Source organism: Salmo trutta, chromosome 4 (genome assembly GCF_901001165.1).
Source record: "Salmo trutta chromosome 4, fSalTru1.1, whole genome shotgun sequence".
In the NCBI taxonomy this organism is placed as follows: domain Eukaryota; kingdom Metazoa; phylum Chordata; class Actinopteri; order Salmoniformes; family Salmonidae; genus Salmo; species Salmo trutta.
This window is the reverse complement of record NC_042960.1, coordinates 18,664,126-18,690,428: the sequence shown is the minus strand read 5'-3', so window position 1 is coordinate 18,690,428 and position 26,303 is coordinate 18,664,126. Positions and strand designations below refer to the sequence as shown.

Here is a 26,303-nt window from a genome sequence, read left to right as displayed (position 1 = left end):
AGTGGCTTCGGTCTCTGAATGTCCTTGAGTGTGTGACGACCCTCCCACTCTGTCTGCCGTATTCTCTCTCTTGCTCTTGTTTTCTTATTAGGATGCCGGTGGGCGGAGCCGGGAGGGTCATCAGCGACATGGGAAACACCTGGGCCCGGTGTGTCCCAGGATAAATAGACCACTTCCCCATTCATGGAGGAGACTCTCTCCATGCAAACACAGACAGATTTTGGTTGTGGCATTTTTGTGGCTATATGGTTTGTTTGCGATGGCACCATTCAACACCCCGCATTATCACGTTTATGCATGCAAAACACTCACTTACACTACTGATTACTGGCTACACACACCATTGTTAATTGTATTTAGTTTACTTTATTTAATAAATATATTTTGTTGTTCTTTATCTCCACGTTGTCTCCCTTTTTGTTACAGGCTTCAAGCCGGTTCGTGACAAGTGGCCCAGCCAGATCCCAGACTTGAACCCGTTTGAACATCTCTGGAGAGACCTGAAAATATCTTTGCAGTGACGCTCCCCATCCAATCTGACAGAGCTTGAGAGGATCTGCAGAGAAGAATGGGAGAAAGTCCCCAAATATGGTGTGCCAAGCTTGTAGCTTGTGTCAAGCTTGTAGCCCCCCAAAGTCAGCTAATTTCCACTCCATTCATATGCAAATACGTTTGATTCATACACTGGCGTGTCTGTCTGGCATGTTTTCATTTTAAACTGGCCTTCCCTTATCTACATTGAAATAATGTTATTTCAGTAGTCCTCTACTATGATCATAGCTCAATAGTGCAACCGTGTGGTAGACTGTATATGTATCTATTGTATGTCCTGGGTTACAAACAACAATGAATAATGTTGAACCAACAAATGTCATCAAGGGATTAGTTAATGAACAATAATGAACACCTTGTGAAACAGCTGTGAAAACCAACCTGGAAATATTTAAGATTTTAATTGAAAAATGTTGATATTTTTTTTGCTACAGGTAGGTGAATTTACTTTCACAGATGTGTTGTTCACTCACATGGCAATCATAGACTGAAAAAACTGAATTATGGTGTGTGGCATAGAGAGGAGGTGGGTTCTGTGTGCGTGGGAGGTTCTGCCTGTCACTTGTTCTCAACAGTCAGCCCGTCTCAGAAGGGGTCCTCTGGATAAGAGCGTCTGCTAAATGACTAAAATGTAAAAGGTAGACTGCGAAGCCTGTGCACTGCTGCTCTTTTTATTGCAGTGCTAGTGTTTTTAGTACACCTGTGTATCTCACATTATGTGCCCAGTACGATAGAACAAGAAAACCTTCGTAGCAAATAATGACAACATCACAATAACAGTTGCTGTAGATGATGTAATTAAAAGTTGGAGGGTGGTTGGTAATGGAGGACATCAGGTGGATCCATGTCTGGGTGTTAGGCAGAACCGCTAGGTCCTGGAGAACAGGAAGCAGAGTAAAGAGAACAGGGTAGGAGACAGAGACAGAAACAAGAAAACACACAGGTTACAGGTTGATCAGGTGTGCCAAAATACAGTTATTGAATTATTGAATTTAAATGTTTGATTAGACATGCAACTATGTTAATGGCAGACAGAAAATAAAGGATACCTATCTGTAATGTTTTGTGTCAGTGGGGTTGATGAGGGGGGTAAGGGAAGGTCCCTGGAAAAGATAGAGAGATGAGTTCTGAGAGAAACTCCAGGATGGTGTCATGACCACTAGAGTCATACACCTTAACAATACCTTCCTGGCAGCGGAGGTTACTTAACGTGACCCAGTGGTTAGCCTTGAGATTGACTATCTGGAGAAACCGCTGGGCCAGTGTTGTTACTGCTGACAGCATGGTCATGCCACCCACCACGATTAGGCAAATGCCAATAGTTATCAACAGAGATTTTAATATCCACCTTAACGGATGTTGACCCCAGCTAGGAGCGAATGAGCAGCAAGGTTTCCCGGTCTCGCCTTCCTTTCGTACTCCTTCCAAGCCAAGTTATTTGCCCGGATGTCGAAGCACTTGGTCCCCTTCTTGATTCTCCTCCGGTAGCTCCCCTTCTGTTTCTCATGTGCCTTGTCCAGGTTCAGTCTCACCTTGATTGAGAATAGAAATAAATGCAATTATATTTCATATTGTTACAAATACATCTCTTACATATCTCCTGGAGGCCCAGAAAATAAATTACCAGCGGACAATCATTTTTACCTGGTCAAAAACCTCCACATCCTTCTCAGCCCATGTCAAGGTAGTCCTCGATCTGGTTTGACAACCTCCACCATTAGGTGGAGTTTCAGTGATCTAAAAGTACATTATATAAAAATAGCAATAGACAAACAACAACACTAAGTCAATCACAAATTTTAAATACTACAGTATATGGCATAATTGTATATACAATTGCATTGTTTACCTCAGTAAATAGCTGCGGCTCCGGTCTGTACTGCAGGCGATAGGGTGAGTACTCCGGAGGCTGGATGCTTCTGTTGTGTGCAAAGAGAATGACCTCCAGGATGTCCTCCCACCATTCCAGGAACCCGTCAAGGGACTTGCCCATGGCAGTCTTGAGGGTCTGGTTGGTCCATTCATCCAATCCTGGAGGAGGGGGTAGGAAAGGGAAAGCTATTGACAATGGAAGATATTGAAATGTCTGATTTATATACAATGGAAAATCAAAAACGAATTGTAAAAAAACTAAAACAAACCAATGGTGACAGAATATAACCTGTACCTTGTTCCGAAGTTCACAACCTTGGTCACTCAAGATGACCTCAGGAGAACCATGGGTGTTGAAGATGTCCATCAACACCTTGGAGGTGGCCTCGCCAGTCTTGTCCTTGATGGGTATCATACAAAAGGAAAACCCTTTTTAATAGGTTACAGAAGGGAATTTATATTTAAGCACATTCTCTTCCTTTACTGACCTTAATACAACGGTATTGCCTATACCCACTTGGTCAAGAAATCGGTCGCCGTCAAACACCAGCTGTTTCCATTCCTGGATTTCGTGAAGGGTCCGATGAGGTCCACCCCTACATTTAAAGTGTTAGAGAGAAGATTACGTCATTCTTATCCGTATCTGTGTCATTCAGTATGCAGATTTTAAAATTTGTATGGATAATGACACACATTGTATAATATTGTAACTCTGCTGTGGTCAAATAAAGCAACCATTACAAAACAGCTTATCAGGTCAAAATTAGAATTTTGACACTTACCGATCCTGTGCCATGGTGAAACAACTGATGGGCTTCAACTCCTGCGCCACAGTCTTCACCCTCTCAAACTTCTGTCAAGCTAGACAGGTACTGACCTTTAAGCACAAGGTGACAAATTGAAACATTGTATTCTCTCTGATATGACATTCATTGAAATCATAATAATTTCAGATATAATAGAATGAGATTGATAAAAAAAAGGTTGTCTTTCACTCTCTGTCCACTTCTCTCTTTCCCTCACTTACTTTCATCCTTTCTTTCTCACTTTCTTCCTCAAAATAACAGACATATAACTAAATTTAATAGCTACTGTAGCAACTTGTAGATGACCAACTACCTAGATGGAAAATTATTTTTGAAAAATTATTGTTCATAGCTAAATCCTTCCAGTTATGTAATTGAAGTTAACTGCTTAACCCGAATATTTAATTTCTGCCCCCGTACGAATTTTGCGCCTCTTGTCGAGATCAGTGGTGCCTTCATAGTACTTCACCTGGTTGGAAAGATGAAATAAAATCTCCTTGAGGAAAACACTTTTTGGTATGACAGACCCTTTTCTGATTTTTCATTTGTTTTTCCATAAATGACAACTGTAGTGGAAGGATGAGAGAAGGTGTTATACTCGCGACTGGCTGGCGTTCCCATGGAAGTCCTGGTGTCACTGACGCCAGGAGATGTTTGAAACTAAATTAATGTTACTGTGTGAATTAAATTGTTCAAGAGTTCATAAAGAGCTATGAATTTATTGATACAGGGAAACTGTGGATAGTTCAGAGGGAGTGACACATGGGTGCACTCCATCATTTAAATATAGCTAATTAGATTATAATCTGTCTGTGTTTTTCCTGTCTGTTGTTACAACTAGCAAAGTGCAAAGAAATGTTCATTCAGGTTGGGCTTGAGTTTTTGCTTGAATTTGGTTAAAAGGACAGTGAATTTGTTCATACTTTGAGAACTTGTTAACAAGCACCTGTGTGTATCAGACTCAAATCTTTTTTTTCTCTTAGAGATTATTCTGAATTGAAGACACGTGTTAGTTATAACGTTTTTAGCTTATTGGTGATAGTCATATACTCGGTGTAATTCTGTAATGTGTCATGTATTTCATGTACACTGTAATTGTTTGTGTCAATTATTTCATGACTAATGCCTTATTTCATGACTAGTACATCCTATTAGTTGAATAGAGTAACTGCATTCCTCGTTTGACAGAGTCAATCTTTGATTGACTAAATGCGTATCATTTAGAAGGTCTATTGGTAGTCGTGTTTACACTATACACATGGCATATTCTTGAGTACCACATTGACATCTCTGATCTGCTTGCCTCAATAAATGAATGCTAGAACATTGGTCACCTGGATTGGCTATGTGTATCTAGTCTTTTCATAATTGCATATCGGTGTAAATTAGACACATGTTCATTATAGTCATACTGAGTAGGTGATGCAATGATTCGCTATCTTGCTGGATCCTCCAAAGACGCACATGGCCTGTTGCATTTATTCACATACTAATGGAGTCAGATTGATAAATGTAGTTTATTATATTGAACCAAATTTCTACATAATGGTTGGATAAGTTCCATCAACCTACATAATGTTGACCCCTCATCCTCAGTCGATGGGGATTTCCAACAATACACACTATTGCTTTATACCTGACCATGTTTGTAAGGTTATGTCTAGGCTTATTCCTTGTAAAGATCTGGCTATGTGTATTGAGTTTAATTAAGAAAATGTAGAGAAGGAGGGAATGGCTGTGTGGCAAAGACGCACTAAAGGCATGCGCATTTATTGTGTCATTGTGTGAATTATTTTGGATACACTTGTTTGTTAATGTTGATCAATTCCCCATTATATCACCACCAGCGAATGTTAACAGTTCATTTTTCATAATCTACAATGTTGATTCACGGTAACTTCTGTTAATGCAATTAAAACTGCTACACTTGATCAACAAGTTTTGTTTTATTTCATAACATTTACGACTTTTGTCAATTTCTTCATTGTTTTGTAAATGTATTTTCTTTGCATGCGAGCATGTAATATTTTGTTGCTCCTGTCAATGTTGAGTGATCACACATGCCTCAGCACGCATGGAAGGTTACTTTGCCTGACTGCAAATGTGTGCTAAAAGTGGGGATGTTTCATGGTATTTCTGATTATCTTAACTCACCACCACCAATTAACATTTTTTTTTTTTTTTACAGAAAACCACAGATCCACCACTGCAATATAGGCCTACACTCTGAGAAAAATATGCTATCTAGAACCTAAAAGGATTATTCCACTGTCCCAATATGATATTATTTTTTGTTCCAGGTACAGTAGAATCCCTTCTGTGCCTAGGTAGAAATGTATTTTGTTCCATTCCACAGAGTGTTCTACATGGATCCCAAAAGTGTTCTTACTGGAACCAAAAAGCATTCTCTTTCGGCCACAGCCAAATAACCTTGTTGGAACCCCTTTTTCGAAGAGTGTACTCAACAAGTTCAACCTGTTCAGTTTACACCATTTAATTCCGTACTCAAACATCTGCCTGGTATTCAAGACAACACACATCACCTTCGAAGGTTTTCCTCATCCTTTGCTCAGACTTAAATAGCAGTTCCAAGAACCTCCACCAGGGGGGACTGCAGCATCTACAAATGGACAAAAAGGAGACAAGAGGGCACCCCACACTCATTTTAGATCCCAAGGGGTCTTTATTTTCATACTGTATGCTCTCACTCTCATCACTATCTCATTTGCCATCCATTTATGGCATTTCAGCATTGACACAGAGGGGCACATCACACATGCATTTTCTTGGAACTCCATCCATACACACACAGACACACACTACTGTAGCATCTTGTTTACATTTCTCACATTTCAGGCATCCAGCTGAGGCCCTGGATGGATCATGTTGCACTGAGGTGGGCACAGGGGTATGTACAGTATGTCCTTTTCAGTGAGGTGGGCATGGAGTGTAGGCCTAGAGGCCTGGAGTCAGAGGTCACCAGGTCAATGGGGGCCTGCCTGGAGGTCAGGAAGGCTCCAGGGAGAAGGCCCAAGTGAATAGGTGTGTCAGTGACACTGTCTTTCAGCGGGGCAGAGCAGGCAAATTAATGTAAAATCGTGTGAGATGAAAATGTACAAACTAAAGGGTGTGCAATATAGGATAGTCAATGGACATTCCGAACCTTGGTTGAGTCCAGTTGGTCACATGACCAAGGAGGTATTGAAATGAGAAAATGTACAAAATTCATGTAACAACGTGTGAGATGAAAATGGACAAACTAAAGGGTGTGCAATATAGGATAGTCAATGGACATTCCGAACCTTGGTTGAGTCCAGTTGGTCACATGACCAAGGAGGTATTGCAATGAGAAAATGTACAAAATTCATGTAACAACGTATGAGATGAAAATGGACAAACTAAAGGGTGTGCAATGTGTAGGCCCACTGAATGTACATTCTGAACTGTATTTGAGGTCAGTAGGTCACATGACCAAGGAGCTATTGAAATTAGAATATAAAAAAAGTTTGAACTTTGTTTACGCTCCCGAACTAATTCAACTCAGAATACTGAATGCTGCTCACATTTCCACACGTTTATTAGCTTTGGAAAGCGAATTCATGTCAAAATCGTGAAAATAAGACCTGTGCAGTGTTGTGCACAATTTGTCCAACATCATGACACTTATTTGGAGTCTGTGGCCTAAGTGGTTTGAAAGCTATTGAGGTTTGAAAGCCCGAATATCTGGCGAACATCCAACCTGAAACTGTTTTTTTACCTTGGTCCTAAGTTAGTAGGCTAAATAGTGCATACAAAACGAAGGAAAAGAGATGGCTATAGACTACATGGGGCAAAAGCGCTCTCTGTTAAATTATTATAATTTGAGGTAGTCAGTCAGCACAAGATACTCTAAATGTCGCATCTCCATGTGACGCGGTTGCTTCTATTTTAAAAAAAAGTCCATAAGGCATAATACAAATATACACATTTTGATCTTATCTGGTGATAAGTCATAGGCATAGGCTATATGAATAATTTAGTCTACATTCAAATTTGACACACCAATTATTTTTGGAATGCTTTTTACAATTTGCTGATAGCCCATGTTTGGTTAGCTTGTTCAGGTATTACATTCCACTCCGTGTCATCTGGTATCATAACTGGCAATTTCCTCCTGGCAGTGAGAGCTGTTCAGTGGTGTGTTGTGTGGACAACGGGAGAGATGTGACTCTGTTGTGGTACGGTAGAGATGAGAGACTGAACCAGACTAACAGCACTGTTCTCACCCACAACCTCTTTCCGGGGAAATGGCAGGTTTTGATACCAGAGCTGTATACTTTTTGTGCGACTTTATTCGTGGGGAATGGCGTTTAAAAAGGACAAGGACAATAGGCTAAACAATAGATAGACAACGAATTAAATGTATAAATGAATAACAGTAGGTCTAATAGGCTAGCCTATACATTATGAGAATACATGCCTATATATTACAACAGTAACCAACACAAAGTACAACTTCTACAGGAATAGCCTACTTACCGATGATGAAACGTACTGATATTCCCAAATATTGAAGCGTTGACGTTTTCTAGTTCTCTATTGCTGGGACTTTAGAGGTCTCTTCACAGCCGCTATATTTCCAATAATCTTTTAGGCGGGCAGAGTTATGTACTGTTGTGCTGTGGATGATCCGTTTAAATAGCAGCTGCTGCACTACTTCCACTTCCTTTTCTCGGCGCGTTCTAGGAAGGGCTCGCTTGGTAAGAGCTCAATGTTAGAGTGTATAAGGCGAGGCGCACTATGTTTAACGACACTCCTACTAAGGTTCCAACAAAGTGTCCTTGAGTGGCCCAGCCAGAGCCGGACTTGAACCTGATTTAACATCTCTGAGGAGATCTTAAAATAGCTGTGCAGTGTTGCTCCCAATCAAACCTGACAGAATTTGAGATAATCTGCAGAGAAAAATGGGAGAAACTCTCTAAATACAGGTGTGCCAAGCTTGTAGCATCATACCCAGGAAGACTCAAGGCTGTAATCGCTGCCAAAGGTGCTTCAACAAAGTACTGAGAAAAGGGTCTGAATACTTATGTACATGTGATATTTACTTTTATTTTTAATACACTTGCAAAAATTTCTGAACCTGTTTTTGCTTTGTCATTATGGGGTGTGTGTGTAGATTGATGAGGGGAAAAACGATTTAATCCATTTTAAAATAAGGCTGTAACGTAACAAAATGTGGAAAAAGTAAATGGGTCTGAATACTTTATTTGCACTGTATTTCACCCATGTGAATGTGGCCAAAGACATGACTGAAACAGGAACCAATTGCCAATGTATGTGTACAGTGGATATATACACATAAATGTGATATTTGAGGCTCTCTCCCAATAAGTTTTTTATTTTTTTTGTCGTTTTATTAATGAACACACATTATATTATGCTTTTAGCTTGTGGGTGTGTGATATGGGGGTTAGATTTTAAAGAAAAACGTTTATTTTATTATTTAACCTTTATTTAACTAGGCAAGTCAGTTAAGAACAAATTCTTATTTACAATGACGGCCTACTCCACCCAAACCCTCCCCTAAACGGATAACACTGGCACAATTGTACTTGATGCTTTCCATTTGCTGTCCAGTCATATGATCTATCGCATTAGATGATCAACATTTTTTTTTATTGAAGGTGGATTTACTTTTGCCTGAGAAATATGAGTTGGTAAAGAGTTCCATTCACCTATGGCTTTATATAAAAAAGTAGATTTAAGGCAATTTGTCCTTGGCTTGGGTTGTCTTAGCTGCCCTGAATTTGCCTGTCTGGTTTTGTGGTTATGCGCGTTGCTAGCATGTACTAACTGGCCTGAAAAATATAGTTTTTTAAAAATATAACATTCCTAAAGAAAATCAGAAGACTGGATAGTAATTTGTTTTCAATGTGAAGCCATGAAAGATTCTGATGCATTTGGATAATATTCATACAGACAGACCAATGAAGAGCTAATCTGGCAGCCCTGTTTTGAGCGATTTGAATCTTTTTTTTATATATTTCTTGCTGCAGATGACCATATAACTGGACAGTACTCTAAGTGTGATAAGACCAGGTATTCAATCACCAGATTCAGTGTGTTAAATGTGAACATTTTCTTGTAACAACAATTCCCTTACACATCTTAGTAACAGTATTATCTATGTGTTCTGACCATGATAAAGCTGCATAGTTTTTTTTTTTTTTTACTTGCTCTACATGCGTTCTATTCATCAACAAATTAAATTGGGTTTCATCAGCATGCATATATCTTGAACCAAATACAATACATTTCATTTTAGAAATGTTCAACACCAATTTGTTCATATCAACCCACTCAGACACCATTCTTAGTTCACTTCTCAGTACATCTGTTAGCTCATAACATTCTGATGCTGCGCTATACACTGTAGAGTCATCAGCATACATGACCACTCTTGCTTTGTTCATTACTGAAGGTAAATCATTAGTAAAGAGAGAAGTGGGCCAAGGCAACTTCCTTGAGGAACACCACAATGTATATCATTACTGTTTGAAAAGCTACCATTAAATAACACGTTTTGCCTTCTCCTGGATAATTAGCTTTCCATCCAGGATAGAGATGCAGACTTAAAACCATAACATTTGAGTTTACCTAGTAACAGTTCATGATCAATTACATCAAAATCAGCACTGAAATCTAGCAACACTACACCAACTAACTTCCTGTCATCCATACTCTTTAACCAATCATCTGTCATTTGTTCGAAGCTGTACTTGTAGAATGCCCTTCTTTGTATGCATGCTGTATGCATGCTATCAGACCATTACATGAGAAATAATCCTTGATTTGTACAGAAACAATTTTTTCCAATAATTTTCTTAACACAGGCAGCAAGCTTATTGGAAGACTATCAGGACCAGTGAATGCAGATTTTTTTATCCTTAGGTAGTGGAATAACCTTTGACTCTTTCCGGACTTCTGGGAACACCCCATACATCAAGCACTTGTAAAAAAAATGAGAGATTTCAGAAGATATTTGGTTAGCTGTAACTAAGAAATTTGGCATCAAGATTATCTGTACCAGGTGACTTGTCATCCGAAAGAGACAACAGCGTCCATTATACCTCTTCCCTTTCTACTTGATTAGTATAAAAATGAAATATCTTCCAGTGCAAAGACTGGAAGATATTTTTTCAGAGTTATACACTGTATGTGGGCTAATGTAGGAGCGTGCAGGAGGGAGTGGTTGTATTCTTAAGATATGATGACCTACATACTGTGTAGCTAGAAAAGGACAAGCAATAAATGGTCCATCATAATAAACTGTTCATTTTGTACATTCAAACTGCATGAACACAGTTGTCAAAGCAAGATCTGAACTACACTTAATCGTGTCTGCATTTTGCCAAAAGCAATAAGAGTAAAATGTCACCAAAGATACTTGTCTGAGTCAAAAGGCAAATCAAAATATACCCCTCAGAAATGTTTCAATAGAATCTACATGGTGAAAGGAAAAATGTGCTTGTGGACTTTGTTTCCAATGTAGCCTAACAGCCATTGCTTATAAGGAGTAGGTGGCTATACCTAACCAAATATCTGCTTTTTATGTACATAGCTGCTATCCACTGGCAAGCTAAACAATGACCAGCTATAAAAAGATACAGGGGAGGCACCTACATTTAAACAAAACAGACAGTACTGAAAATAAGCTTTGGCCCAGCAGTAGCATAGCAAACACACTAGTGAATTGTATTAAGATAGGTTCCATTTGTTTTAACCTATAAATCGTCACTCAATGCCTAGGCTTATCTCCACTGTGCCGCCTTTCCTTCCAGTTCTCTGCTGCCAATGACTAGAACGAATTGCAAAAATCTCTGAAGCTGGAGTCTTATATCTCCCTCTCTATAAGCATCAGCTGCCAGAGCAGCTTAATAATGATCACTGTACCTGTACACAGCCAATCTGTAAATAGCACACTCGACTACCTCATCCACATATTATTACTTACCCTCTTGCAGCCCAGTACTTGCACATCTGCACATCTAGCACTCCAGTATTAATGCTAAATTGTAATTATTTGCGCCTCTAGGGCCTATTTATTGCCTACCTCCCAACTCTTCTACATTTGCACACACAACATAAATTTTTCAATTTTTCTGTTCTTTTTCGTTGTTGACTGTACGTTTGTTTATGTGTAACTCTGTTTTTGTCACACTGCTTTGCTTTATCTTGGCCAGATAGCAGTTGTAAATGAGAACTTGTTCTCAACTGGCCTACCTGGTTTAAAAAAAGGTACAAAAATAAATAAAAAAAGAGAGATCACCCACTAAAAACTCTAGGCATAGTTATTGAATTTGTCTATATCAGTGAATCTCACCAAGGCCCTAATTCAACAAAAGAATGACCAACACAGGAAGTCTGAAATAACAACAATGCAATAGTTAAATGGGAATTTTCTCCAGTAACAACTGTGCCTCCATTAAGTTTTCTAGATTCATCTTTACTATAATTTTGTCTTAACGTCCTCTTTAGGATGTAATGCCTTCTCTTGGATGTGAATGATCATGTAACCCTCTCAGTAACTTCCTGTTTTCGCTCTCCTTCATGCAGTGTTAACATCCTCGCTGGCAGTGATGCAATGTAACTGGAGTGTATAATAAACTGATGTCAGCTCAGGGTTGTCTCTAAGCGGATCAAGTTCTGGTATACCTCTTCGCTCCTCCTAGACAGGGAGAGGGAAAGAGGTAGGGAGGGAAGGATTGAGAGGAACAAGGAAAGAGGGGCAGAGAGCGGGGGATGAGAAAAAGTGTAGCAAAAAAGAAAAAGGATCATGTTTCGTTATCAGATACTTTGTACCAGAGGAAGACAAGTCTGATGCTCTCTTATCTATTCTCATGGTTCTGGACTAGGTAACTCAACAGTCAACACATCTAGAACCATTCTTAAATCTAGTGGGAGGAACCATGAAGCCAAGTTTAAGAGTCCATAGACTTGGCAAATACTGTTAAAGACACAGGAAGATCAAAGGCATTACTATACTGAACAAAAGTATAAAATGCAACAATTTCAAGGATTTTACTGAGTTACAGTTCATATAAGGAAATCAGTCAATTGAAATTCATTCATTAGGCCCTAATCTATGGATTTCACATGACTGTGCAGGGGTGCAGCAATGGGTGGGACTGGGAGGTCAAAGGCCCACCCACGCGGGAACCAGGCCCAGATAATCATAATGAGTTTTTCCCCACAAAAGGGCTTTATTAGAGACAGAAATACTCCTCAGCATGCCAATTGCAATCTCCCTAAAAACTTGAGACATCTGTGGCATTGTGTTGTGTGACAAAACTGCACATTTTAGAGTGACCATTTATCCCCAGCAAAAGGTGCACCTGTGTAATTATCATGCTGTTTAATCAGCTTCTTGATATGCCACACCTGTCAGGTGGATGGATTATCTTGGCAAAGGAGAAAAGCTCACTAACAGGGATGCACTCAAATTTGTGCACAGAATTTCATTAAAATAAGCTTCATGTGCGTATGAAATCTTTTGGGGATATATTAATTTAGCTAATGAAACATGGGAACATTTTACATGTTGCATTTATATTTTTGTTCAGTGTATGAACAAAATGAGCTGTGTGGCTTCTCATTGTGCAACCCAACCATATCACATGGACAAAACTGGATGCAATGACATCAGGCCGGGTATCAAACTCAGGTGGTCTGTGCAACTCAAGACCACATTAACCCACTGGCACAGAGCTAAAGTCAACAGTTGTAGCCATCAGGGCTGCTAAAGCTGCTGTATTACATCTCCTATGTTTATCAGGCTGTAGCATTATTAGTAAGTAACCTGGTTATCTGCTGGTTTAATGTGAGTTCTCTGCATACAGAATGTCATCTTGCTTTCTTTCGGGTGAATCTATAAAGGCAAATAATGGAAATGAAATATACAGTGTGGGTGGGAGTAACTGACAGATATGCACAAATGCTCATCCGCAAGACAGGTTCTGTCAACACTAAGAACTCATGTTACTATGGATACCGGTGTCTGTACTAGCAGTCTTTTTGGCGTCAGAGAACCCATAACGTAATTATTGTCCGAGCATGCTTGTGTGTGTGTGACTTCTGCTTTATCAACATTTAGAGAAGTGGTCTGAGATAGCTGAGGAAGTGTGGAAGATTTATATTCATTTGACCTGTAGCTGTTGTTCAGGCAAACATGTCCTACGTTTTCCCAAAAAACCATCAATGATCATTAAAAAAGGTTCTGCACAACATGTTTTCACGGAATAACATCTCCCTGCTAAAAGATGAATACCTGCATGTGAGTGTCTGTTTCTCTTCTTAAGACATATTGCAAGTCCAACAAGTCCTGAAGCAACCAGAACACAGATTACAGCAATAAGAAGAGAACCTGGAGTCCTCTCATCACCATCTGAAGTAAAAAGAGAGAAACTATATTTTAATTAAAACAGTGTTTCATAAAATGAGCTCTACCATACTTACTGTTTCATATAGAAGTTGGTATTGTCTGGATACTGCAATGTAACATTGCTACTGTACATGTTTTTTTTTACCTGTCACCTTGGAGGGATCACTCTCTATACAGGAATGTGGAACAACACCTGTCCCCTTGCTGACTGGGTTGGCAGCCTCACATCTGTAAGAGTCTCTGTTCTGTTCATCCACCTTGAGAGGTAGAGAGAGGGTGATGTTGTGGTCAGGGCTGCTGGTCTGGTTGAGTATCTCCCCTCCTTTGTACCAGGACAGGGTCACCTCTCTCCCGTTCTCCATAGAACACACCACACTACAGGAGATGTTGTCATGGACCGTCACCTGAGGTTTGGACAGAACATCTGGAAGACAAATAATGAATAAATGGGAATTGGTGAAATGGTACTTATCTTTAAATTGGCAAAGAGCAGATGCTACATACATTTTTGGACTTTGAGAGTGGTTACATTTCAACAGCCCCTTCTCTCAGCTTTTTACCGAACTAATAAAGCGACCATTTTAATGATTTTGTAATTTACAGCACACACACACACACTTACAGTACACAGTCAGCTGAAATGCATGTGTCATCTCCTCATCTGCATTGTCCACAATGTAAATCCCAGAATCGTCTATTTGTAGGTCTGACAAAGTGAAGAATCCAGTAACATTGTTCCAGTGAAGGCGGTTTTTAAATCTCTTTACAAGGTTTGTATTACTTTGTTTACCAGGGTACACATGTGCAATGTTGCCAACGTCTCCATAAAGTAAAGTGCCAAACTTCAACACCCTTTCTGGAAAAGAGAGAGACTTTCCCGCGATGCCTTTCACCTGCCGAGTCTCAGGTTGGGCTGAATGCTGAGCTGCACAGAGTACTGTGGAGAGAAAGAGAGGCTCAATATCAAAGCATTGACTTAAATACCATACTTCTTCTCTAATAACATAGCAATGTTGCAAATTCATTTTTCTTGACTGCTTGAGAAAAAGTACCCACACAGAATTAACTTTTTCTAAACAATTAACAATCAGCCCCAAACTGAAACAAGTTGGCCAAAATGACACATTCTTGTACCAATGCCCATTTAACCCGGAAGCCAGCCGCACCAATGTGTCAAAAGAAACGCGGACGATGCTGGGCCAATTGTGTGCCGCCTCATGGGTCTCCCAGTCACGGCCAGCTGTGACACAGCCTGGCAGGATCAGATGGTGACAGGTGTCCCAGCAGGGTCAGACAGCCAGGTAAGATCTGTCTATGGAGCTCAGGAGAATTTTGCAATATATTATAACAATCAGTGAATGGATACAACGTTTCATCTTGAGTTGATGGGTAGGCTACGGTCTGTGATCTGGGAATAATGGTAATTTAAATTATTGAACCATTGATTGATTTCTTGGATAATATAATGTATAAATGTACACCAAGGTAATTCTTTGTCATGCGTCATCTGAGCAGTATCAGATGGTGACAGGGGTCTCATCAGGGTCAGGCAGTCAGGGAAGACCAGTCAGGGAAGACCAGTCTGTGACTGCGCAGAGGGGAACTTCTGCAGACACAATACTTTACTCTCTCAGTGCAGCAAACACTGGACAGGCAAGTAGCTATATCGAACCTGGCTATGAAATACAGTGAGAAAAGTGAGGGGGTTGAGCGAAACTAGAAATTCAAAGACAGCCTGCTTACATACTCAATGAAGAGAAACATAGCTAGACTGTTATTTCACTATTTATTTATTTCTTCCAATTTGAGCAGCAGCAGCTGAAAAATGAGCTCCTACAAATATTGAAATTTACATGGTTTTTAGAGTGAAGTACATCGGAAAAATTCAAAAGAAAACTGCAAGATTGAATAGGAGAAAAAACAAGCAACAAACAAAGAAGATAGGCTTTTGAAAAAAGTTACTATTTTTCATAAAATTGTAGTTATCTTAGCTAGCTGAATTGTTTACCAGTTGCTAAGCAGTTGCTAGGGACTCTTTTGGAAGAAGCTAGCTAGCTAACGAAGAATAACAAAGAATATCTAGTTAACAGAAGAAAAGAAAGAGAAAATCAGGACAGAAGAAAAAGGATATCAAAGTGAAACAGTTCTCTAAAGACACAAGAGACAATAATACAAGAAACAACAATTCTGTAGCTTGTCAACTATGTGTCTGTCTATCCCTGTTCTCTCCCCTCTGCACAGGCCATACAAACGCTTCACACCGCGTGGCGGCTGCCACTCTAACCTGGTGGAGTAATTTTGCACGCCCAATTTTTCAGTTTTTTATTTGTTAAAAAAGTTTGAAATATCCAAAATATTTCGTTCCACTTCATGATTGTGTCCCACTTGTTGTTGATTCTTCACAAAAAATTTACAGTTTTATATCTTTATGTTTGAAGCCTGAAATGTGGCAAAAGGTCGAAAAGTTCAAGGGGGCCGAATACTTTCGCAAGGCACTGTACCTTCTCCTCCCTCCTGAATCCTCCTCCCCCTCCCCCCCCCCCTCCCTCTCTGCGGATGACTTCGTCAACCATTTTGAAAAGAAGGTTGACGATATCCGATCCTCGTTTGCTAAGTCAAACGACACCGCTGGTCCTGCTCACACTGCCCTACCCTGTGCTTTGACCTCTTTCTCCCCTCTCTCTCCAGATGAAATCTTGCGTCTTGTGACGGCCGGCCGCCCAACAACCTGCCCACTTGACCCTATCCCCTCCTCTCTTCTCCAGACCATTTCTGGAGACCTTCTCCCCTACCTCAACTCGCTCATCAACTCATCCTTGACCGCTGGCTACGTCCCTTCCGTCTTCAAGAGAGCGAGAGTTGCACCCCTTCTGAAAAAACATACACTCGATCCCTCCCATGTCAACAACTACAGACCAGTATCCCTTCTTTCTTTTCTCTCCAAAACTCTTGAACGTGCCGTCCTTGGCCAGCTCTCCTGCCATCTCTCTCAGAATGACCTTCTTGATCCTAATCAGTCAGGTTTCAAGACTGGGCATTCAACTGAGACTGCTCTTCTCTGTGTCACGGAGGCTCTCCGCACTGCTAAAGCTAACTCTCTCTCCTCTGCTCTCATCCTTCTAGACCTATCTGCTGCCTTTGATACTGTGAACCATCAGATCCTCCTCTCCGAGTTGGGAATCTCCGGCGCGGCCCACGCTTGGATTGCGTCCTACCTGACAGGTCGCTCCTACCAGGTGGCGTGGCGAGAATCTGTCTCCGCACCACGCGCTCTCACCACTGGTGTCCCCCAGGGCTCTGTTCTAGGCCCTCTCCTATTCTCGCTATACACCAAGTCACTTGGCTCTGTCATATCCTCACATGGTCTCTCCTATCATTGCTATGCAGACGACACACAATTAATCTTCTCCTTTCCCCCTTCTGATAACCAGGCGGCGAATCGCATCTCTGCATGTCTGGCAGACATATCAGTGTGGATGACGGATCACCACCTCAAGCTGAACCTCGGCAAGACGAAGCTGCTCTTCCTCCCGGGGAAGGACTGCCCGTTCCATGATCTCGCCATCACGGTTGACAACTCCCTTGTGTCCTCCTCCCAGAGTGCTAAGAACCTTGGCGTGATCCTGGACGACACCCTGTCGTTCTCCACTAACATCAAGGCGGTGACCCGATCCTGTATGTTCATGCTCTACAACATTTGCAGAGTACGACCCTGCCTCACACAGGAAGCGACGCAGGTCCTAATCCAGGCACTTGTCATCTCCCGTCTGGATTACTGCAACTCGCTGTTGGCTGGGCTCCCTGCCTGTGCCATTAAACCCCTACAACTCATCCAGAACGCCGCAGCCCATCTGGTGTTCAACCTTCCCAAGTTCTCTCACGTCACCCCGCTCCTCCGCTCTCTCCACTGGCTTCCAGTTGAAGCTCGCATCCGCTACAAGACCATGGTGCTTGCCTACGGAGCTGTGAGGGGAACGGCACCTCCATACCTTCAGGCTCTGATCAGGCCCTACACCCAAACAAGGGCACTGCGTTCATCCACCTCTGGCCTGCTGGCCCCCCTACCTCTGAGGAAGCACGGTTCCCGCTCAGCCCAGTCCAAACTGTTCGCTGCTCTGGCACCCCAATGGTGGAACAAGCTCCCTCACGACGCCAGGACAGCGGAGTCAATCACCACCTTCCGGAGACACCTGAAACCCCACCTCTTTAAGGAATACCTGGGATAGGATAAAGTAATCCTTCTAACCCCCCACCTTAAAAAATTTAGATGCACTATTGTAAAGTGGTTGTTCCACTGGATATCATAAGGTGAATGCACCAATTTGTAAGTCGCTCTGGATAAGAGCGTCTGCTAAATGACTTAAATGTAAATGTAAATTTAAATCAATGCTGCTATTGTTTTTAATTTCGTAAAGTAGCTTGTTTCTTACCCTGGTACTTTTTTAAAAAACGACCCTTTTCTAAAAACAACGTTTCATGAAATATGGCTAGTTACTACCTAATACCCTAATTTTAAACCAGTGATGCTCCCGAAATGGTGCTATGCCTTGGTCTGAAGCCTGACTGATGCACATTTAGAATGCATTTCATAGCTAGAAAATATCCAAATTGACAGTTGATTAGAGATTTAAAAACCAGCCCTAAATGTCTACATTGACGTGGTGCTCTGTGTTTCTCTATGTCTATTTGTTTTCCTGTTGTTTTCCTGTTTTCCTTCGATTCAATTTAACTGCATAATTATGCAATGTTCTATAATTCTGTTCATCAATTTCTGATTTTGATTTGGCTACTAAGACTTTTAACATATTTCTTTGAGAAAAAGCCTCACCCAGTTCATCATCAATCCATGGAGATGGACGAGCACCAACTGTACTCTTTCTTATAGGGGCATGATGGTCCATAACCTCAGTGAGCAAATCAATAAAACATTCTGTAGCATGATTTAAATCATCCTCTAGATAAATCAGCTCCCAGGGTACAGCAGCCAAATCATTTAGAAATAGCTCATAATTAAATGTTTTAAAATTTCTCTTGACCACAATCCTAGGGGGTTTCTTTGGAACCTTGGTGTTCATGGTTATGGTCACAATATTATGGTCTGTCCAGCCCACTGGCATTGATCTGGCTTTTAAGCATTGCGATGGTATATTACAGAAAATCAGATCAATGCATGTGTCTGAACGATGACCCAACTTAATTGATGATCTAGTAGTATCATTAACCATTTGTTTCAAACCACAGTTCTCCGCATATCTCATCAATTTTGTTCTATTCAAATTATTGTGATCCTTCCAATTTATATTAAAATCACCCAAGATAAATACATCTCTGTTGCCATCTGTGGCCTTGTCAAACCCAGTGCATAAGTCATCCAAATAGGACACTTTAGAGCTAGGAGGTCTATACACACATCCTACCAATAGTGCCTCTACTTGACATACCTTTTAAGAGGAGGGATGACCTTAATGTATCTGATTCTGAATATACAGTGCTACACCCCCACCATTCCTATTCCTGTCCCTTCTAAGTAGACTATATCCATGAATGTTAATTTGCCCATCATTTACAGATGCATCTAAATGCGTTTCGGTCAAGGCCAAAATATGAATATTATTTATCTTGACCAAGTTAAAAACCTCATGTATTTTGTTAGGAAGCCTACATACATTAACCTGAGCTATATGCAACCCTTTCCTTGTCAAGTGAAGATCAATAGAGAATGTATTCGTTATAGTTGAAGTTGTCATGATACACTACAACATACAAACTCAAATTTGAACATTAAATTAAAATAGCCAGGGAGTTACTCTAGAGTCCCGATACAATTGCCCGTTGATATAAAGTTTATCCATCACCATGGAGACTCGTTGATTAAGGCAACGTTTTTCCTTCATGATGGGATATAGTTTTTTTCTCCTTTCATTGATCTCGGTGGGGAAGTGATCATTCATTCCAAAATCAGTGTTTCTGAGTTCTCTGCCCATGTTCTTCGTCATTTCCTTTTGCTTAATTTTGTCAAAACATGCAATAATAGCCCGTGGCCTATTTCCAGAGGCCTTACCTATTCTATGGACTCTGGAGAAAGTGACATCACGCACAACATCAGTGGGCAGTTTTAGTTGAGTTGACATAAAATCTCGGACTGTGTCCTCACAGCCTCTGCTGTTGTCATTCTCCGGTATCCCTGAAAATATGAGATTGTCCCGCATTGATCGACACTGTACATCAAGCAAGGTTTCTTTAAGTTGTTTGTTCTCCCTTTGTACCACCTCCACCTTGCTATGAATAGAGTCTACAGTACCTTTCAGCTCCGTGTTCTCTTTCCTTAGATCATCAATCTGACGTAAGCTAAATTCTAGACTAGCACATAATGCATTGATGTCCTCTCGTAATATATCCAAGATATCAAGTTTGGCAAGCCTTTCATTGATGGATTTTAACAAGTCAACATCCATATCTGTAAACCTCTCCCCACTCGCCCTCTTACTTGGGGATGGTTTGGTTCCATCGTTGATACCAATTGTCCAACCTGATTTTGGTTTGTTTTGTTGATTGGGTTGGTTGTCCTTAACAATGCTTGAGTCCTCCGAAGCTAGCGACATGTTTCTAAGAGTTCGTAAGTATCTCTCGTCAATGAATCGTTCAAGCTCTTCAATGGATTCTGAATCATCCAGCGTGTTTACAGACAGAGTTTAACAAACAAACAAATTGTTCAGCTGCGTGAGTTACTGGGACGCAACAACTAACAACTAGCATGGGACGCAATTTTAAATAGTTTATATAGTTAGGGACAGATACAATATGTATATATGTTTTTTTATTTTTACATTGGCTATTAAATGGACAACAGTCATAATGTATTCCATTACACCTTATTTTACGCTAATTTTCGTTGCCTCCCCCCAAAAATACACCAAAACCCAGACAATGTCTTATGATTGAATGAGTGTCTTACCTGAAACATAACACCAAAGCAAGGGCCATTCCACCGTAATACTTATCATCATATTACGTTTAAGTTATCTTTATAATGTAGGCTACATTTCCTTCACGAATCCGTCATTCGGCCAGCGTTGCGAAATAAATTGCCAACTACTTTTCAGGGTAAGTTGCTAGAGGCAGGTTGATTTGTTGTGATGTCATTGCGTGACAACGCAAAACTGCGTCATTACGTAGAATACACAATAACGTTACTGCTGCTATGGAGGTACATCAAATATTTTGTAATAGAGTGCAAAACATTATGCATTTTATTCCACAAAAATATTTTGAGAGCAAAAAATGTATTTGGAAACAAAACTCTAAATTAATTTAAATCAACCACCCTCCATTTTGGCTAGACTGCCCACTTTGCTTAATTTTTTTGTTTAAAACACCAGTTCTACATTTGCACCTTTGACTCTACAGCTGTGGGCGGGCTTTAGTGGGTGGTGTGGATGATGCTTCTCCATTGGTCAGCCATTTTTTGAGTGTCAGTTTTGCTACAACCAATACTGTTCAGCCTTTCTTTCTGACACAAAGGAAGTCATAGTGGACACCTACCTACGAACTTGTACCTACGAGCTTAGATATAGAGATGATATCTATGCCTACAAGGACTGTATCTCGGGTAAGCAGCACTGAGCTTTCTTCCGTCAGATTTTTACATAGATTCAGTGTTGGTTCATTACTTTCTACTATATTACATACATTCCGTAGAAGACAATAAGATAAATTATCTTATGCCATTATCAATTAAGCTAACCTAGCAGTCTATTAGTGCTAAGTGCTAATGTTAGCTTATCTATCTAGCTAACTACGTCTCATCTTGAGGGTACACTTGTGTTCTCCAACCATGTATTTGTAGGGTAATTGTGATGTATCAATCTGTAACTAGAGGATGCCTGGTTGTTCTTCAAAAGTGCATTCCTCACCATCTTCAATAAGCATGCCCCTTTCAAAAAATGTAGAACTAAGAACAGATATAGCCCTTGGTTCACTCCAGACTTGTCTGCCCTCGACCAGCACAAAAACATCCTGTGACGCACTGCACTAGCTTCAAATAGTCCCCGCGATATGCAACTTTTCAGGGAAGTCAGGAACCAATATACACAGTTAGTTAGGAAAGCAAAAGGCTAGCTTTTTCAAACAGAAATTTGCATCCTGCAGCACAAATTCAAAACATTTTGGGACACTGTAAAGTCCATGGAGAATAAGAGCACCTCCTATTAGCTGCCCACTGCACTGAGGCTAGGAAACACTGTCACCACCGATAAATCCACGATAATTGAGAATTTCAAGAAGCATTTCTCTACGGCTGGCCACGCTTTCCACCTGGCTACCCCAACCCCGGCCAACAGCCCTGCACCTCCCGCAGCAACTGGCCCAAGCCCCCCCTGCTTCTCCTTCACCCAAATCCAGACAGCTGTTGTCCTGAAAGAGCTACAAAATCTGGATCCCTACAAATCAGCTGGGCTAGACAATCTGGACCCTCTCTTCCTAAAATTATCCGCCGCCATTATCGCAACCCCTATTACTAGTCTGTTCAACCTCTCGTTCATATCGTCTGAGATTCCTAAAGATTGGAAAGCGGCCGTGGTCATCCCCCTCTTCAAAAGGGGGAGACACTCTCAACCCAAACTGTTACAGACCTATATCCATCCTGCCCTGCCTTTCTAAAGTCTTCGAAAGCCAAGTGAACAAACAGAACACCGACCATCTCGAATCCCACTGTACCTTGTCCGCTATGCATTCCGGTTTCTGAGCTGGTCACGGGTGCACCTCAGCCACGCCCAAGGTCCTAAACGATATCATAACCACCATCGATAAAAAACAGTACTGTGCAGCCGTCTTCATCGACCTGGCCAAGGCTTTCGACTCTGTCAATCACCGTATTCTTATCGGCAGACTCAACCGCCTTGGTTTCTCTGGTGACTGCCTCGCCTGGTTCACTAACTACTTCTCAGATAGAGTTCAGTGTATCAAATCGGAGGGCCTGTTGTCCGAACCTCTGGCAGTCTCTATGGGGATGCCACGGGGTTCAATTCTCGGGCCGACTCTTTTCTCTGTATATACCAATGATGTCGCTCTTGCTGTGGGTGATTATTTGATCCACCTCTACGCAGACGACACCATTCTGTATACATCTGGCCCTTCTTTGGACACTGTGTTAACAAACCTGCAAACAAGCTTCAATGCCATACAACACTCTTTCCGTGGCCTCCAACTGCTCTTAAACGCTACTAAAACTAAATGCATGCTTTTCAAATGATCGCTGCCAGCCTAGCCACTACTCTGGACGGTTCTGACTTCGAATACGTGGAAAATCTAGAATTGGCTTCCTATTTCGCAACAAAGCGAAACATACCATTGTAAAACGGACTATCCTGCTGTTCCTTGACTTCGGCGATGTCATTTACAAAATAGCCTCCAACACTCTACTCAGCAAATTGGATGCAGTCTATCACAGTGCCATCTGTTTTGTCACCAAAGTCCCATATACTACCCACCATTGTGCCCTGTATGCTCTCGTTGGCTGGTCCTCGCTACATATTCATCGCCAAACCCACTGGCTCCAGGTCATCTATAAGTATTTGCTAGGTAAAGCTCCGCCTTATCTCAGCTCATTGGTCACCATAGCAACACCCACCTTTAGCACACGCTCCAGCAGGTATATTTCACTGGTCATCCCCAAAGCCAACATCTTCTTTGGCCGATTTTCCTTCCAGCTCTCTGCTGCCAATGACTGGAACAAATTGCAAAACTCACTGAAGTTGAAGACTTATATTCTCCTCACTAACTTCAAACATTGGCTGTCAGAGCAGCTTACCGATCGCTGCAGCGGTACACAGCCCATCTGTAAATAGCCCATCCAACCAACTACCTACCTCATCCCCATATTTGTTTTCTGTTTTTTTCTGCTGGTTCTGCACACCAGTATTTGTACTTGCACATCCTCATCTGCACATCTATCACTCCAGCGTTAATTGCTAAATTGTAATTACTTCGCCACTATGGCCTATTCATTACCTTACCTTCTTACTTCATTTGCACACACTGTATACAGATTTTCTATTGTGTTATTGACTGTACGTTTGTTTATCCCATGTGTAACTCTGTGTTGTTGTTTTTGTCACACTGCTTTGTTTTATCTTGGCCAGGTCGCAGTTGTAAATGAGAACTTGTTCTCAGCTGGCCTACCTGGTTAAATAAAGGTGAAATTACTGACCAGCTAAAGTTGTGGAAGCCTTTTGATATATACTTTTTTTTAATGAGTCGAATCTCTGAAATGACCCCATCCACAACTGAAGACCTGGAGCTAATCCCTGCCGGACTAGGGAAGAAAACCCTCTCTATAACAGAGGACCTAACTCATGTGCAGGTGATCGCCCACCCTATCCAATTGCCTTGCCGGATATATTGTATACATGTAATTTCCTGAGATGTTTTATTTTTGTAATTACCATAATTATCCAGTTTACTAGAGATGACATTCCCAAAGATAGAACATCTACAAGGAGGGTGGCTTCTTTACAAAGCAGCAAGTATGGTATAAGTAGCATTATATTTTTATCATCAATTTCATTCTCAATACGAGTGTCACGACTACTGCCGAGGGTAGTTCCTCTCCCTGTTCGGGTGGCGCTCGGCGGTCGTCGTCACAGGCCTACTAGCTGCCATCGATCCCCTTTTCATTTTTCTGTTAGTCATGTCTTTATTAGTTGCACCTGTGTTCTGTTAAGTAATTAGTGGTGTCATTTAAGCCCGCCTCTCCACCTGTTCTGTGTGCGGGCTTGTTACGTGTTTTCACTGTGTTCGTGTTGTGTATCGTGTTGGACTTTGGATTTGTTACGCCCTGTTGTGTTTGGGCATTTCTTCCTCTTTTGTGGTACTTATTAAATATATATATTGTACCAAACATTTTTCTGCCTCCTGCGCCTGACTCCACACCCACGACGTCCAAGCGTTACGAGTCTTGATTTTGTTGATCTTTTCCTTAAATGTCAAAATTTTCCAGCGCACTGACAGATGTAAATCTAATGCAATCAGTTTCAGCTATGTTCACCTGGTCACTGCATTACATGTTTAATCTATTTCATTCAATGTATCCAATTCAATGGATCTAGTGGTAGTACACAGTAGTCAGTCTGGACTTTACATTCAGTTTTTATCATCATGAAACATTTGATTTTTGCAGGTGGAAATTGAGGAGGATGACCGCAGTCCTATTAGAGTCAGAGGGATCCACCGGCTGCGATATTAGAAGCGCCGCAGCAGGAGGGAAATGTATGCTATTTTTACAGGAAGCAGATGTGGAGTTTGTTGAGTTTGTGGGGCCAACATCTGTATCATTCCCAATGTCATCCAACAAGGTGTGGTTGTGTGTAGGGGTGTGGATACTTTGCTGTAACTGTCTTTATAAAGCTTTTGGTAATGTTGTTCAGGTGTCTTTCCATTTAGTCAAGTGAGACACAATGTCCAATATGCAGAAAACAGTTTCTACCCTTGGACTTAGAGTTGCATGCCAGTTTCTGTGGAGAAAGGTAATGGTGTATGTTATTAGCATAATATTACAGTTGTCTATGTTTTCTGTTTATGGAACTTCAATGTTATATGAACAGTTTGAAAGGTCATTTTCATCTCAACCTCAATAATACTATATGTTTAGTAATAACATGCTAATATTCTTATCCATAGTCCTGCACTGAGTTTAGAAATTGGCCCTTCAAGTCCTCCTGATCGAGAAGTCACGCAAAACCAAGCAGATACAATCTCATGGTAACCAAATCAGGCTGTTGACAATAGTATTTAGTTCTCAGAATACCTTGTGCCATCAATTTTAATGATGTCATGTTTTTAACAGTGAAGAAGACGTTTTGCACTGGGTGGCATCACAAGTGATACAAAGACCTTCAACATTTGTGTGTCGAGGGACAACATGGTGGAGAGAAGTCTGAAGCTTTGGAAGTGACAAAAGAATGGATCCCCGGTGAACCCGTTGGTAATTTATTTTATTTTTATTTAACCTTTATTTAACTAGGCAAGTCAGTTAAGAACAAATTCATAATTACAATAACGGCCTAGGAACAGTGGGTTAACCTTCCTTCATATGAGAAGCTGGAGTGGACACTGGCACTTTATTAAGGAAAGAGTTCCTATCCAGTAAGTAGTCCGTAGTAATATGTAGTCAGTAAGTAGTCGGCTAGTGAATAATACTTCAAATCAACAATTGTTTTTGTTTCTCTGTGCACAGACATGGTTGCTGGCATAGAAAGTGCCTCTTTGAAGGGGAGGACAAGACCGGAAAGATGCCAAAATATTCACTCAACGACCTGGACAACGACCTGTTCAAGTTTGTTCATTTTCATCTCATACATATGTTCATATTAAGTATAAGAGACTATATTAGAGAAATTATATATATATATATATATATATATAGTCAGGGGGACTGATATAGTATTTGGGCTTTTTGCATTATGTTTTATACACTGTTAGACTATACCTTCGAACACCAATACCTTAGGGGGCTCCATTGCTAGTAAAGAATGTTCCACTGTATCAACAATATGTGTTTTTGTATCATCCTAGTCCATGGGAATTATGTAAATGAAATTACATACAATTCACTCATTTTCTGGTCCTTGCCAACATAGTGTTCCAGATGTACTGCA

At 40.9% G+C, this 26,303-nt stretch overlaps 1 protein-coding gene and 2 long non-coding RNA genes across 9 annotated transcripts; 1 reads left to right on the top strand and 2 right to left on the bottom strand.

The window, feature by feature from the left end:
* Positions 1 to 934: 934 nt before the first annotated feature.
* Positions 935 to 8,163, bottom strand: LOC115191993 (uncharacterized). 5 transcript variants are annotated; one of them, XR_003877832.1, is made up of 10 exons: positions 7,749 to 8,163; positions 6,080 to 6,290; positions 5,774 to 5,850; positions 3,207 to 3,301; positions 2,720 to 3,020; positions 2,402 to 2,583; positions 2,197 to 2,289; positions 1,901 to 2,084; positions 1,602 to 1,655; positions 935 to 1,427 (listed from the first exon to the last, which is right to left on the bottom strand). It is a non-coding gene; the product is annotated as an uncharacterized LOC115191993 (long non-coding RNA). The 5 variants fall into 5 exon arrangements; XR_003877830.1 differs by lacking the exon at positions 6,080 to 6,290 and having other exon boundaries at positions 2,720 to 2,824; positions 2,913 to 3,020; positions 7,749 to 8,153; XR_003877831.1 differs by lacking the exon at positions 6,080 to 6,290 and having other exon boundaries at positions 2,720 to 2,824; positions 2,942 to 3,020; positions 7,749 to 8,152.
* Positions 8,164 to 11,285: 3,122 nt separating this feature from the next.
* On the bottom strand, positions 11,286 to 20,762 carry LOC115191988 (leucine-rich repeats and immunoglobulin-like domains protein 1). 3 transcript variants are annotated; one of them, XR_003877826.1, is made up of 5 exons: positions 20,606 to 20,762; positions 14,273 to 14,587; positions 13,796 to 14,074; positions 13,537 to 13,673; positions 11,286 to 11,937 (listed from the first exon to the last, which is right to left on the bottom strand). XR_003877826.1 is itself a non-coding variant. In XM_029750084.1 (5 exons), the coding sequence occupies exons 1-5, from the start codon at positions 20,655 to 20,657 to the stop codon at positions 11,909 to 11,911; spliced, it is 792 nt and encodes a 263-aa protein (XP_029605944.1). In that variant the 5' UTR covers positions 20,658 to 20,762; the 3' UTR covers positions 11,286 to 11,908. The 3 variants fall into 3 exon arrangements, 1 of the variants encoding a protein (XP_029605944.1); XR_003877825.1 differs by having other exon boundaries at positions 13,069 to 13,653; XM_029750084.1 differs by having other exon boundaries at positions 13,537 to 13,653.
* A 413-nt stretch (positions 20,763 to 21,175) lies between these two features.
* On the top strand, positions 21,176 to 26,020 carry LOC115191997 (uncharacterized). Its single transcript, XR_003877847.1, has 4 exons — positions 21,176 to 21,259; positions 24,827 to 25,407; positions 25,493 to 25,630; positions 25,883 to 26,020. It is a non-coding gene; the product is annotated as an uncharacterized LOC115191997 (long non-coding RNA).
* Positions 26,021 to 26,303: the final 283 nt, after the last annotated feature.

Excerpts from the sequence above, each read along its gene's own strand:
- LOC115191988 (XM_029750084.1), bottom strand. The coding sequence starts at position 20,657 with ATGATGATAAGTATTACGGTGGAATGGCCCTTGCTTTGGTGTTATGTT. Across the intron at positions 14,075-14,272 it reads ATTTCAGCTGACTGTGTACT|ATGTTCTGTCCAAACCTCAG; the intron begins GTAAGTGTGTGT and ends TTTGTCTTCCAG. Across the intron at positions 13,654-13,795 it reads TGATCCCTCCAAGGTGACAG|ATGGTGATGAGAGGACTCCA; the intron begins GTAAAAAAAAAC and ends TTTTTACTTCAG.